Source organism: Falco naumanni, chromosome 10 (assembly GCF_017639655.2).
Source record: "Falco naumanni isolate bFalNau1 chromosome 10, bFalNau1.pat, whole genome shotgun sequence".
Classification (NCBI taxonomy): domain Eukaryota; kingdom Metazoa; phylum Chordata; class Aves; order Falconiformes; family Falconidae; genus Falco; species Falco naumanni.
The window spans coordinates 22,907,056-22,920,165 of NC_054063.1; the positions used below are offsets into that span (position 1 = coordinate 22,907,056).

Sequence of the window (13,110 nt, forward strand, 5' to 3'; positions counted from 1 at the left end):
GGCAAGACCTGGCGGCTGCCGGAGCTGGGAAGCAGCCAGCAAGGGCCAGGAGGTGGAAGGGCTCCGGTACACGGGGCTTTCTTCCAGCTCCAAGGACTAGAGTGAAGGTGTCAGAGCAGCCAGGCTCTATTTTTGGGGGGCTTGATGGGAAAACGGGGTGAGCCGTGGGGACCACATGCCGATGCGCTGCCAGCTTGGAAAAATAATAACCACACCAAGGCTCATTTCGGAGGAGGATATCACATGGTTTATTATATTTTAAGCTGAGAACAGCTGCTTTTCCTGCAAAGCACATCTCCGGGTGGCACAGCGCGGTGCCATGGGGTGGCCTCCAGCATCCCATCCCACTGCCGGCGCTGCCGTCCCGCGCTGAGCTGAGCCACACTCACCGAGCCCGAGGCAGCTGATGGGGCAGGCGGGCGGCAGCCTGGAAATTAATACATTTGCCAGGTTGTCAAAACATTAATCAACGGATACAAAAATCTGGAAATGGTTGGGACAACATGTATTTGCGGAAAATATGTGTTCACACAACAAGCACACAAGATGGGAACAATTATATGAAGATGTTTTAATAATTAACCAGTATAAAACAGTTTGCTCTCCGTACAGTTCTAGACAATAAAAGTGTTTGCAGTCATATTTTTCTTTTGTACAAAATTCCAGTCAATTGTTCCACAATATTTACATTGTCATTCCCTTTTCACAAAATATCTCCTTTTCCCTCCCCCCCCCCCTTTTTTTTTTTTTAAATCCAGCTTTGCTACATAAATGCTTTAGATCTCATGGATATCCCTCGATTTATTTTTAAAAAGTCTAATAAAAAAAACCCCAAAAGACATTAAATACCATTTTATATATAAAAATGCTTAGTAAAAATATAGTTTTGTTGCCCAATTAAAATATATTGCTGAGAATACAGTAAAAACCGTCCTAAAGCCCACCTCTAATGGGCGCTGACTCTTTAATGGCCCCGGCAAAGTCTTTCTAAAAGTTTTTTCCAACCCCCCACAAGTCCACCTGCCCTTGGGTTAAATACTGGGGGCAGGGTGCTTCGGCTCATCCTGGTGGTGGTTGTTTCAGGCAGGATTTACTGGAATTGGATTAAAAATGCCCCTTTGAGCTGGTGGGAGCTAGAGCTATGCCCTGCCAAGGGCTGGAGCGGGGAGCGCAGCAGGCAGGCTAGTGCTTGGGAAAGGCGTCTATCTGTGTTATATAGTTATACGGTATATCAGTGAGTTCAGCATGTTTTCTCTCTAAAAAAAAACCAACAACCCACCAAAAAACAAAAAACCGAAGTAAAAAAAAAAACAAAAGAAAGCGATGCATTTAATGAGATACTCTAAATATTATGGAGCTCGTGGTTAAAGGAGGATGGCTTTTTGTTTTTAGAGGAGAGTCAGGGCTCTCCTGGTGAGAGCATCGGATGGTGGGGCCAACCTAACCGGTGATGCAGGGGCTATAGTAAACAGCACTGCTGGCATCGGACAAGGCAGATATCAAGCTGCTCTCCTCGCAGGAGATGCTTCTAGGAGTCACTTTGGACAGGGAGACATGGTAAGGGAGTCCCGAGGCTTCGGGACGAGTCCTGCTCATGTTCAAATACTGGTCAAACTCGTTGCGGTCAACGTCTGTCCACAGCTCGGTTTGGTTCAAGTGATCCACGCTCTCCATGTGGTGGGCTTCAGGTGGGGGCGAGAGCTGGCCCAGGTGGGCGGAAAGCCCGTTCTGAGTTCCCGAGCACATCTGGTTGTAGTATATGCTGGAGGGATGGGGAGTCCTCATGGCGTCGGCCAAGTGCGAGGGGGTCTGCGCGTAGGGCACCGCCACGTCCCTCCCCATGCACTTCTCCTGGGGAAACTCCATCTGGTGATGGTGGTGGTAGCCGCGAAAGGGCATCATGTTGCAGTCATCCTGCATGTGCGGAGGGAAAAATGCCGGCTCGGTCTGTTCCAAGACATCCAAGGGAGACATCTCAGGAGTTGGCAAGCCATAGTTTTCAATATCCGACCCCATGGAGTGGAGTTCTCTGAAGTGGTTAAGTGGGGGAGGCTGGGGGTGGCCGCTGCCGCCATGGTGACTCATGCTGAAGTTGTCACTGCAAGGCTGGGAAAGGTTATGCAGGAGGATATTGGGTTCCATCCTCTTGATTTTCTTGGCTTGCTTCTTTCTCCTTGGGCGGTACTTGTAGTTGGGGTGATCCTGGAGATGCTGGATTCGCAGCCGCTCTGCCTCTTCCACGAAGGGACGCTTGTCGCTGGCGCTCAGCGCTTTCCATGACTGGCCTGGAAGGGGAAAGCGAAGCTCTGTGACAATGGCTCGGCCACCTGGCCCTGGCTGGGGTGCGGGGGCACCCATGAAGAGGGGGCCCTTGGAGTGGGAAGGGCTCCCCCAGATGGTTCAGTGCTGGAGCAGGGTCCTAGTGCTGACACAAAGAAGGGCTGGAGAACGGGAGCCCAAGCAGGCTATCCCTATGTCCCAGCATCAGCCTCAGGGTGTGCCCAGCACTTCAGTGCCGTAGGAGAATGGGGGTTCAAAGCCTAGGGGGGCCACGGGAACCCCTCTGCCAGGGCTGGGGATTCTGTCTCCCACTGCTCCTTGGCACAGCCCAGTCCCTGGTGTTCCCACTTCCCTGATCCCACATCCATAGCCCTGCACCTCTGTAGTCCCAATCACCCATCCCCAATCCTTGCACCCCACAGCCCCATATCCTGAATCCCATGTCTGCGCACCCCGCGTCTCCGCATCCTGCTGCCCCATTTGGCCATATCCTGCTTCCCGTAGTCCCGCATCCTGCAACTCTGTCTACCCATATCCTGCTTCCCGTGTTCCCACATCCCGCATCCTACAGTTGTGTATCCCGCATCCTGCAGCCCTGTATTCCCATATCCTGCATCCCCATGGCTGTGTGCCCCACAGCCCTGTATCTCTGCATTCTGCAGCACCATTTCCCTGCATCTTGCATACAAACAGCTCTGTATCCTCACATCCCACAACCCACAGCACTTTATTCCCACATCCTCTAACACTGCGCTGCACCCCGCAGTCCTGGATCCCACAGCCCTGCATCCTTACAGCCCATGTCCCTGCAGCCTGCATCCCTTCATCTTATATCCCTACAGCCCTCTAACCTTACAGCCCGCAGCCCTGCATCCTGCGGCACCCTATTCCTGCATCCCACAGCACCCAATCCCTGTAATCCAGCTGCTGTACCCCATATCCTTGCAGCCTGCATCCCACAGCCCTGCACCCTTGCAGCCTGGCTAGCACAGCCCCATATCCTTGCAGCCTGTATCCCACAGCCCCGTACCCTTGCAGCACACATCCCAATGCCCTGTACCCCTCCATCTCACACTCCCAGCCCTGTATCCCTGCATCCCGACACCCTGTACCCTGCAACCCACATCCCCAGCCCTGTACCCCTGCATTCTGCTGCCATGTATCCCTGCAACTCACATCCCCAGCCCTGAATCCCCATATCCTAACACCCCATACCCCTGCAGTGTGTATTCCCAGCCCTGTATCCCTGCATCCTGCTGCCCCGTACCCCTTCAGCCCACATTTCTAGCCCTGTATCCCTGAACCCCGCTGCCCTGAACCCCTGCATACCGCATTGCCAGCCTCATAACTGCCTAACCCTACATCCCCAGCCCTGTATCCCAGCATCCCACAGCCCCATACCCCTGCATCCCGCTGCCCTGGAACCCTGCAGTCCACATCTCCAGTCCTATAGCCTCCTATCCCTACATCCCCAAACCCATAGCCCCACATACCCCTACATCCCACAGCCCTGTACTCCTGCAGCCTGCATCCCCAGCCCTGTACCCCTGCATCCCTAGCTCCATAGCCCTGCAACCCACAGCCCTGCACCCTCGCAGCTTACATCTCCAGCCCTGTACCCCCACAACCCTAGCTTCATACTCCTGCATCCTCAGCCCCGTACTCCACATCCTCACGTTCCTAGCTTCTTACCCCCACATCCCCGCATCCCCAGCCCCGTACCCCCACATCCCACAGCCTTGCATCTCTGCAGCCTGCATCCCTAGCCCTTTACTCCTGCATCCCCACATTCCTGGCTCTGTAACCCCGCACCCCTCAGCCTTGCAGCCCTGCAGCCCACATCCTTGCATCCCTGGCTTCATACCCCCGCATACCCAGCCCCCTGTCCCTGCATACCCAGCCCCGTACCCTCACATCCCCGCATCCCTAGCTCATACCCCTGTATGCCACAGCCTTGCACCCCTGCAGCCCGCACCCCCACATCCCTGGCTTTATACCCACGCATCCCCAGCCCTGTATCCCTGCATCCCCAGGCCCGCACCCCCGCATCCCCTGCTCATACCCCTGCATCCCACAGCCTTGCACCTCTGCAGCCTGCATCCCTGGCTCTGTACTCCTCCACCTCCAGCCCTGTAACCCTGCATCCCCAGCCCTGCACCCCCGCATCCCTGGCTTCATACCCCCGCATCCCTAGCCCTGTATCCCTGCATCCCCAGCCCCGCACCCCCGCATCCCCGCATCCCTAGCTCATACCCCAGCATCCCACAGCCTTGCACCCCTACAGCCCACATCCCTGGCTCTGTAACCCCGCACCCCCAGCCCCGCAACCCCGCATCCCCGCATCCCTAGCTCATACCCCACCATCCCACAGCCTTGCACCCCTACAGCCCACATCCCTGGCTCTGTAACCCCGCACCCCCAGCCCCGCAACCCCGCGCCCGCAGCCCGTCCCGCTCACCCAGCATCTTGCTGAGCACGGCGTTGTGCAGGTCGGGGTTCTGCTGCGCCAGCCGCTTGCGCTCATCCTTCGCCCAGACCATGAAGGCGTTCATGGGCCGGCGGATGCGGGAGTCCTCGCCGGCCTTGCCCTCGGCGCGGCCCGCCGGGGGGCTGTATCCATAGCCCGGCTCGGGGCTGGGCGTGCGGCTGGGGGCCGCGCCGGGGGCCGCGCCGGGGGCCGCGCCGCCGGGGCCGGGGCCGAAGGCGAAGCCGGGCTCGGGGCTGGGCGTGCGGCTGGCGGGGGAGGCGGCTCCCGGGGGGCGCGGGAAGGCGAGCCCGGGCTCAGCGGCCGGCACGGCGGCGGTGACCCATGAACAGTCGCCCCGGGGTTGCGATATCTCCTCTCGGCAGTAGTTAGACTCAGATATATTCATTCCAGCTGGACAGCACTTTGTGTCCGACCCGACCGGGTGCCGGAGAGAGAACCGGGTCCCGCCGCGTCCCACCGGGTCCAGCAGCCGCCGAGCAGCAGCCCCGCCGCTCGCCTCCCTCGTCTGCGCTTCGGGGGGACTCGGGGTCGGCTTGGTTTGTTTTGGTTGCTTTTCTTTTTTTTTCCTCTTTTATTTTTTTCCCCCCTTTCCCCCCAAAAAAAACTTTTGGGATGATGCTGGGCTGGAAGGGGCAAAATATAGCCGGGCTGGACCAATCAGCGGGGCAGAGGGGAGGAGGAGGAGGACGGGAGGGAGAGGAGGAGGAGGAGGAGGAGGAGGAGGAGGAGGAGGAGGAGGAGAAGGAGGAGGAGGAGGAGGAGGAGGAGGAGGAGGAGATGATGGAGATGAGGGGGAGGAGGAGGCGGAGGAAGGGGGGCGTCCCCAGGCACCAGCAGGAAGAGCCACCCGGGGAGGGCCGGGCTGGGACCGGTGTGGACGCTGCTGCCCAGTTCCCTTCCTTCCAAGGAGGAGGGTTAATTTTTTCTCTGCCTTCTTTTCCTTTCTTTCTCCCTTCCTTCCCTCCTTTCTTTCTTTTTCTTTCTTTTCTTCTTTCTTTCTTTGTTTCTTTCTTTCTTTTCTTCTTTCTTTCTGTCTGTCTTTTTCTTTCTTTCCTTCCTTCTTGCTTTCCTTCTTTCCTTCCTCTCATTCTCTCATTCTCTTTCTCTTTTTCACTCTTTCACCCTTTCACCCTTTCTCGCTTTCTCTCTTTCTTTCTCTTTCTCATTCTTTCCCTTTGTCTTTCTCTCCCCCTCTCTTTCTCTCTTTCTTTTTTTCTTTGCAAGCCCCTTTTCCAGCTACTTGCGATCTGCCCGCGCCTCCCGCAGCCCCGCCGAGCCGAGGCAGGGAAGTGTTTAGCTTTGCCTGCCAGGCTGCCTGTTTGCAGGCGAACAGGCATGCTTGGGGCTTTGTGTTTATTTTTCTTATGACTTATTTCATGTGTGTGTTTTGGCCGGCATTCCCCATCCCGGCTCGGGAGCAGCCCTGGGGTGAAGGCAGGGGCAAGCCTTCTTCCCCCAGCAATTTTCTGGTGGGAATTTCAGTGCCCGGGGTGAGAAATGGCTTCTTGCTTTTAAGCACCGTTCACATTAAAAGAAACGTGTTTCCAGCCTGTCAGCTTAGGGATTCTTGAGGAATGATGGGTTCACGGGCAGCCAGATGATCGCAGCTAAAACCTGCCTCCCAAGCCACGCAGCCGGGGCTGGCATGGCTATGCCATTGCCGCACGCGCCGTGGGCACGGCAGCACACCCACGGCACGCTGCCGGCGGCAGCCGCGGTGAAGCAGCGCTTCGCCTGCCGCCAGGTCACTGCTCCGCTCGCTCGGCTGCCATCCAGCAGAGACTTGCAGTGCCAAGCGTCAGGCTAGGTGGTCTGAAGGTCCTTCCTGCCCTTAACACAGAGGAGTTACGAACTCCGTGGGACCCATTTGCAAGCCAGAAGATCTGCTTGCATGCTGTCCCCGCTCCCTGACACCCTGCAGGCAGTCGGGTTTGATGGTGAAAGATGTCCCAGCTCCGGGTATCTGCCCCCAAGCCCCCTCTGGCTGCAGGCTTGCCCGAGACCCCAGCCTAAAATGTGAACCTCAGCATTAGGAAGATTTGGGGCACCAGGTTGCGCAAGAGCCCAGCTCCCAGCCTCCTCGCAGTGGTGGGGTATTGCATGCCATGGTTTCTGTGTGTCTGGAAGTGATTTGAAAAAGCCGATCTGCTGTTAACCCTAAACAAAACAAAGGCCTTAAGAAAAAAAGTCAAAAAAATCTTGTCTCACTTATTCTTCAATCGCTAGCCAGGAGCAACAGAGGTTTCGAGCTAGATTTCCTTCACATTCCTGGAGCTTCTTATTAATATTTTGCAAGAGAAAATCAACACCGTTCCACAGGAGAGCCGGTACGGCTGCAAGGAGCCTCCTCTCTGCTCCTCTGCATCCTGCCCCGGCCATACAGCTGAGGAGGGAACCGGAGCATTGCCGTGCCGGAGGAGCAGCCATGTGCCACCATCCGGAGCCGAGCCCCCGAGCCGTTGGAGGTTTTGGCTCTTTGCCCCAGCCCTGGGAACAGCAAGGTGGGTGCTGGGGGCCCCCAGACCAAGGGCAGTGGCTTTTTGTGGGGTAAGTGAGCAGCCTTCGGGGCAGCTGGTCTGGGCAGCTGCTGGGGACATCCCAGGAACGTCTCCCTGCTGCTGATCCTGGCCCTTCTCCCAGGCTTTGGCTGAGCATGTGGCACTTTCCCCAGCCACATCCACCCCAGGGCCTCCCACATGGCCCCAGCAGCATCCTTGGCCTCCAGGCAGGCTCAGAGCTGCCTCAGAACCAGGACTGGACCTGGTACCACCAGCTGGCATTTAGGATGTGCTGCAAATGATCTGCAGTGGGGTGGGAGTGGGGACAGCTCAGATTATTGCTGCCCTGGAAACAACGCTAAGGACCAGGGCAAACCCTCCCGAGGGAGGCAGATGCAGAATCTCATGCCCGCCATGCTTGCAACCATCCCATGTGTGGGCCTGCTCCACACATGACGGCAGTGGGCTTGCACTGCCTTCCTCATGCAGGGGCTGCGTGGGGTGAGGGATGAGTGCAGTGCTGCTGTCTTTGTTGGACTGGGGCAGTTTGGGACCTCCTCTGCCCATGGAGCAAAGTTGGGCACTTTGACCCCAGCATGCACACAGTGCAAATCCTGCCCTGGTGTCTGCACACCCTGCCTTGCAGTGCGTTTGCTGTTGGTGCCGCATCCCAGTGTGAGGATGGGGGGAAGACCTAGAGAGAGTGGCAGAGGGGGAAAGGAATGGTATGGTTGCTGGAGGAGGAGGATAAGAGCTGTGAAGCAGGGAGAGAGGAGAAGAAGAGCTGCAAGGGGAGATAGAGCAGCCAAAGCACCCAAAAATACCTGAGTGCAAAGCACCCAAGACCACCTGGACTGGCCCAGAAGCGGCATGGAGGGGCTGTAGTGCCTACCTGCGTGAGCAGTGCCACACAGCTTTGCTCCCCCTCCCCACAGTCAGCACCCACCCCAAAGAGTGAAAGCACCCTCACCCAGCCAGGGCGCAGGGTGAAGTGCGCGGGGTCTGTGCCCAGCTCAGCTTTCAGGAGTGTGAGGGAATGGACACAAAATACCCCCTCCCTTTGCCCCACTGCCCCGGGGACACGGGGATGTGACCCTGGGTGCTGGTCACCGGCTGGCCCCAGGTCCTCAGCGGCTGCATCTGTGGCAGTGCATGGAGAGGAAGCGCTGGACATCCCTGAGCAGAGATAAGATTGGTGTGTGCCCCAGCTGGGTGACCTCTCCCTGCGCCCTCCTCGCTGGATTTGGCATTGGGCAAGGTGGACCCCAGCCCGGCACACAGCCTTAGGAGTTTGTATATTCTACTATATTTTTTATTTATTTTCTCTCCCTCCGCCCCAGTATTATTGGGCTGGCAGCTCGCTGCCCCCATCCCGGCCCCCTGTTTCCCTTCCTAGCATCCCGCACAACCCAGCACCACACCTAACAGAGGAAGCGTGGCTGGCTGGGCCGGCAGCCTCTGCTCCCCAGCACAAAGGCATTTTCCCTCCCCGCCCCCAGCCTGCACCTCTTGCTGCTAGTTATTCCTCCCAGCCAGGTCTGATGCCCAGCTCCCACCCGCCTAAAAATAGATGCGGCACAACCTGGATCATCCCAAGGGGTCTTGGGGATTTGGGGGCTTGAAAGGAGGTGGTGGGGATGGCAAGAAGGTAAGAGCAAGTGTTGTGGGCTAAGCTTGATGGCTATTTATGCTGCTGATGGCTGCGGGTGGGTACAGGAGCCCCAGGCTGGGCTAGGGGCTGTGCAACCAAATCCAAGGGATTTACCCCCAGAACTTGCATCCAGGTTACAGAGGAGGCAGGCGAATGCTGGAAGAGCCCCTGCAGCACAGCAGCAGCAAAGCCTCGAGCCGTGATGGGAAAATTGCTTTTTATTCTTATTTTGCAGAGGGTGCAAGGCACAAGGGGAGTGGTCAGTGGGGCAGGGGCAGGAGCAGGATCCGTCCCCGGGCCTGGGTGCAGGTGCTGTGCCCTCCTGTGGTGGCCAGCACCTTCTTTGCTGGCTCACATGGACTAGCCTCCCTTCTAGATGTGCCCACACCGCTAACGAATTAATCACCTCGAAATTACCGATGTGGAGCTGGTGCCGTGGTGTGTCCGATTGGATGAATGAGGCATTTTGCAGGAAGGTATTTGTTATTAATTACAGATAATAATTATCTTTAGGTCACGCCGCACAGGTACCCAGAGCAGTGCAGCCAGGTGGAATGGACGTGACCTACACCCGCACCCAGTTCTGTATCCCGAAGGAGCTGCCCTTCAGCAGGGGTGGCTGAGGGGAGCAGGGAGGTCCCACACACAGTGTGCGGGGTCTCATGCAGGGCTCGGCAGCTCCCCCGGCGCCCCGAGAGGTGCCCCTGTGCCGGCGTGTCCCACAGGCTCCCCCCGGGCTGGGGCTGCTGGAACAAAGGCTTCCCGAAGAAAGGCGCTTCCTGGAGAGCAAAGGACTCGGGGCTGGGGCTGTGTGTGAGCCCTGTCGGGAGGCTGAAGTCATCCGCCGGGAAACGCTCCGCGTTTTACCGGAGCCTCCCTTTTTCCAGGGCCCAGCTCAGCGCCCGGTTTCCTCGTGCACAAATAGTTCAGTGGGTCAGGCGGAGCTGGCAAGCAGCAAGCCAGCCGGCCAGGGGCTGCCAGGCCCGCTACAGCATCCATGTTAGGAGCATCCTGGCAGCAACCACGTGCCCGTGCAAGGACGACATGTCCTCTGTGTCCCCAGCCGGGGACCAGCCCCTTTCCCACCCAGTTCAGGGCGGTGGGTGGACAAGGGGCAGTTGCAGTCAGCCCCAGCCCCGGGAACGGCTGGCTCAGCTGTTTTCTGCTCATTTGCTCTTTTTCATGGCTTCCAGCTCCATCTGACAAGTGAAGGGCACCAGGGACAGTGGAAAGGTGCCCTGGGCCACCATAGCTCCCTGTCCCGGGAGCAGGCCAGCCCAGGGGCTTGCTGCCACTCTGTTCCACAACCATCCACATGGGCAGGTCCCCGATGGCTGCGGGGCTGAGCTGGGAGCACGGTGCAGACCGTGCTGGCCAACCCAGCAATCAGACACTGTATCTGAGGAAGCAGAGAAAGTTGTCTTTCTTTTTCAGCTCTTTTCAATAACTAGAGGTCAGCCTTGTTTACACAGGATTATAACTGGAATGACAACAGCAATACCCATTGTGTGAGCAGCGAAACCCACAGCTAACCTGAAAAAGCTGTTTGCTCCTCACAGACACAGCCAGTGCAGCCTCCTGGGTGGCAGCCGGAGCTCTTGGTCCTCACTGGGGCCATCCTGCCACCCCTTCCCCTGACATGGCCCTCCACAGCCCCTTCTTGCACAGCCCTGGCTCTCCGGCGGTGGTCCCAGCAGCTTGGGGTGCCACTCTTCCAGCCACATCACCTCATGTTTGCTCCCTGACCTGTTCCTTGTGAAACCCGGGGTGCATCCCCCATGCCCCAACCACGAGCAAAGCTGCTGCAAATCCCACCCACGGTGCTTACGGCCAGGCTAACATTGGAGAGAGGCTTCGGCACGGTGCTGTGCCCAAGGGGGCTGAGCATGCTGGAGCGCCCGGGGCATGCACGCTGGCTGGCGTCGCTTCCCCAGCAGCTGATTGCGGTGGCAGTCGTTGCTTTAATACTCAGTTCCCATCACAGAGAAAGCCCAGGCTTTTAGGAAGGAAAGTCTTACACTTCTACCAACTATTTCAAGACTCCCATAAACACATTTTTGGTTCAGCATTAATGAATTACCTCAATGCAGAGCTACTCATGCCAAATACATGAATACAGAGTGTAGAAAAGCCACCGAGAAGCAGATTTGGCTGCCATTCAGCTGCTCCGATCGGCACAATTTCTTTTCTCGATTATAGCAAGAAAATGCTCTCTGCCTGTGGCACCGCGTCCTCCCAGGAACAGGCAGCTGGCCGACAGTTGGGCTGTGCAGAGCCTGGGCACGCCGGGGTTATTCGCTGCTTCCATCACTCTAATTGGCAGAAAATGCTGCTTGCTGGTGTCTGTGCAGGAGATGCAGCCAAGAACCGAGATCCTGTTCTTTCTGCGTGTCCAGGCTTGCTGCTCTTGGCTGCCTGACCTTCTCTTGGGTGCTGGGGAAAGGGAAGGAAAACTGGTGGATTTCTGAGCCTGGTTTTTTTGGAGAGGTGGGTCAGGGCTGCCCGTCTGTGGCCCTGCAGCCACGTGTGCCCACAAGCACCACAGCCAGGAGCAGCTCCACTATGGCCCCTCTCCGTGCAGCAATGAGCCCTCACCTACAGACTTGGTGACCATGTCCTCTGCTTTCCTCCAACAGCAATGGCCCTGCCATGCTGGGGACTGCCAGGAGACGATGTGCACCCCAGGAAAAGTGCAGCCCTGTTTTTGCAGAAACTGTTCTTGCCTGGGCTCTGCTCTGCCGGCTTCCAACCTCTGTGCCCCACTGGGTGTTTCCTCATCCCTTGCTCTTCGAGCATCATGCGACTGAAAGCACCACGGATAAATGGGGTTGTGCTACGTCACAGATGAGGATGCCGCTTTCAAGCAGGAGAGAGGAAGAAGGCAGCACAGCGATCACACCTCCACCGCTTTACATCTCAGTCCTCAGAGGCCTGTCAGCAAGGGCTGAGCTGGTTATTGCTTCTCGTCTCCCTAAAATGAAACTCCAGCAGCAGGTGAGCAAGGAGAGGGGGTGGCTGGCTGCACCCCTGCACGTGCCAAGCCCAGCAGCCAGCAGCAGGAGGGTCGCCCATCCTCTCCCGTGCTGGGAGGACTGACACAGCAACACAGGACATCTCCATCTGGGAAAGGTTTGCTGTTCTCAAGAGCTGCTGTGGCTCCCGACATGTTTTAACTTAGCACGAGGCATTACCTCACAGGGCCGCTGCAGATGGCAGATGGATGCTGGCTGTGCCTGCTCCTCTCTCCCCTCTCCCCTCCCCCTGCTTCATCTGCAGCCCCTGAACCCAGTGCTTTCTGCTTGGGCTTTCCACACAATGGTGAGTTTGCTAACAGGGAGGTGGTTGCATGGTTTCTGAGCATCACCCCAGCCAGGCCTGGAGGAAGAGGAGCCCTTTGCAGCATCCCTGGAGGAGTGAGAGCCCTTTGCAGCATCCCTGGAGGAATGAGAGCCCTTTGCAGCATCCCTGGAAGTGACAAACTTCACTGAAGCTTGTGGCTCACCTTCCTGCCCAAGGGGTGTCATGGCCACCTCTCTGCTTCACCAAGGTTTTCACTGACCAGCAGAAAGGATGAGGATGTTGCTGAGAGCAACCTCACCTTCATACACACAGGGAAACTCTCAGTGCTAAACCCAAGTGGAAGAGAGGAGTTTTGTCTCAGAGGCGGGTAGACGCTGCTGTGGCTCTGTGCTCCAGTTTCCCCATGTGCTGTGCAGGGCACAGGGCAACTCAGCCTCTCCTCCAGCCCTTTAGAAACAACAATCTCTCCAGCAAAGGGCAGGATGTATGAGGGTAATTCTGACAGAATGCTTCTTTCCTGAGAGAGAACAATAATAATAATAATAATAATTACAATAATACTAAAAATAAAGAAAAGAGCATGAGAGCTTTCCTTCCCTGCAAGCAGAGGGACAACTTTTGCCTTTTGGTGATGAGTTGGGAACATTAAGGGAAGGGAAATGAGCACGAGTGCTGCATTTGCAGCTCAAAACCCCAAGATCTGTACATCACCCCCCATAAATTGGCCTAAAAATGAGGTTTTAAAGCTCGTCACAGGCAGCATCTTTTTCTTTGCTTTGTGATTTCAGAGCATCCTTTGTGCTGCAGTGCAGGGAAAACTGCAGCAAAACCCCCTGGCAGCAGAGCTGGGGCTCAGGGATGCTGTGAGCGGCCATGGGGTGGTTGGGTGCAGG

The 13,110-nt window shown here is 57.0% G+C and overlaps 1 protein-coding gene across 1 annotated transcript; it reads right to left on the bottom strand.

Annotated features, from left to right (window-relative positions):
* Nucleotides 1-490: 490 nt before the first annotated feature.
* Nucleotides 491-5,382, bottom strand: SOX18 (SRY-box transcription factor 18). Its single transcript, XM_040609304.1, has 2 exons — nt 4,739-5,382; nt 491-2,285 (listed from the first exon to the last, which is right to left on the bottom strand). Exons 1-2 carry the CDS (start codon nt 5,151-5,153, stop codon nt 1,441-1,443), a joined length of 1,260 nt encoding a protein of 419 aa, XP_040465238.1. The 5' UTR covers nt 5,154-5,382; the 3' UTR covers nt 491-1,440.
* Between the last annotated feature and the right edge of the window lie 7,728 nt (nt 5,383-13,110).

Bases quoted from the DNA above. Each gene is read 5' to 3' on its own strand.
- SOX18 (XM_040609304.1), bottom strand. From the start codon at position 5,153: ATGAATATATCTGAGTCTAACTACTGCCGAGAGGAGATATCGCAACCC. The intron at 2,286-4,738 runs GTGAGCGGGACG...TTCCCCTTCCAG, and splicing joins CGTGCTCAGCAAGATGCTGG to GCCAGTCATGGAAAGCGCTG.